We start from the raw sequence: 467 nt of genomic DNA on the forward strand, positions 1-467 counted from the left end.
CACGTTCTCCAGGAACACCTTGAGCACCCCGCGGGTCTCCTCGTAGATGAGGCCGGAGATGCGCTTGACGCCGCCGCGCCGGGCCAGCCGCCGGATGGCGGGCTTGGTGATGCCCTGGATGTTGTCGCGCAGCACCTTGCGGTGGCGCTTGGCGCCGCCCTTGCCCAGGCCCTTCCCGCCCTTGCCGCGGCCGGACATCCTCAGCGAGAAAGGAGAGATGCAATAGACAGATTCGCTTTGACAGGACACCGATCTTCCTATTTATAGCCCTGTGGCGGACCTAATTGAGAACCAAGAAGGAGGCTGGGCTGGTGGGGGAGGGGCGGGGGCGGCAGCGGGTTTTCCCCGCCCACCGCTGCGGGCGAGGCTGTGCGTCCCGCGGGGCCGAGCGCACACTGCCCGGGTCCCTCTCTGTTCCTTCCCTGAATTGTCTGAGGCAAGCTGTGTTTAAGGGCGTGTAAGGAAAA

General features: G+C 65.1%; 1 protein-coding gene across 1 annotated transcript; it reads right to left on the reverse strand.

The window, feature by feature from the left end:
* Window positions 1–3: 3 nt before the first annotated feature.
* On the reverse strand, window positions 4–216 carry LOC102750241 (histone H4 type VIII; the record flags this gene model as incomplete). Its single annotated transcript, XM_006735918.3, has 1 exon — window positions 4–216. A coding segment is annotated over exon 1 (195 nt), but the record flags the coding sequence as incomplete, so codon positions are not given.
* Between the last annotated feature and the right edge of the window lie 251 nt (window positions 217–467).

This window comes from Leptonychotes weddellii, unplaced genomic scaffold (genome assembly GCF_054177405.1).
Source record: "Leptonychotes weddellii isolate Sample4059 unplaced genomic scaffold, ASM5417740v2 HiC_scaffold_58466, whole genome shotgun sequence".
In the NCBI taxonomy this organism is placed as follows: Eukaryota; Metazoa; Chordata; class Mammalia; order Carnivora; family Phocidae; genus Leptonychotes; species Leptonychotes weddellii.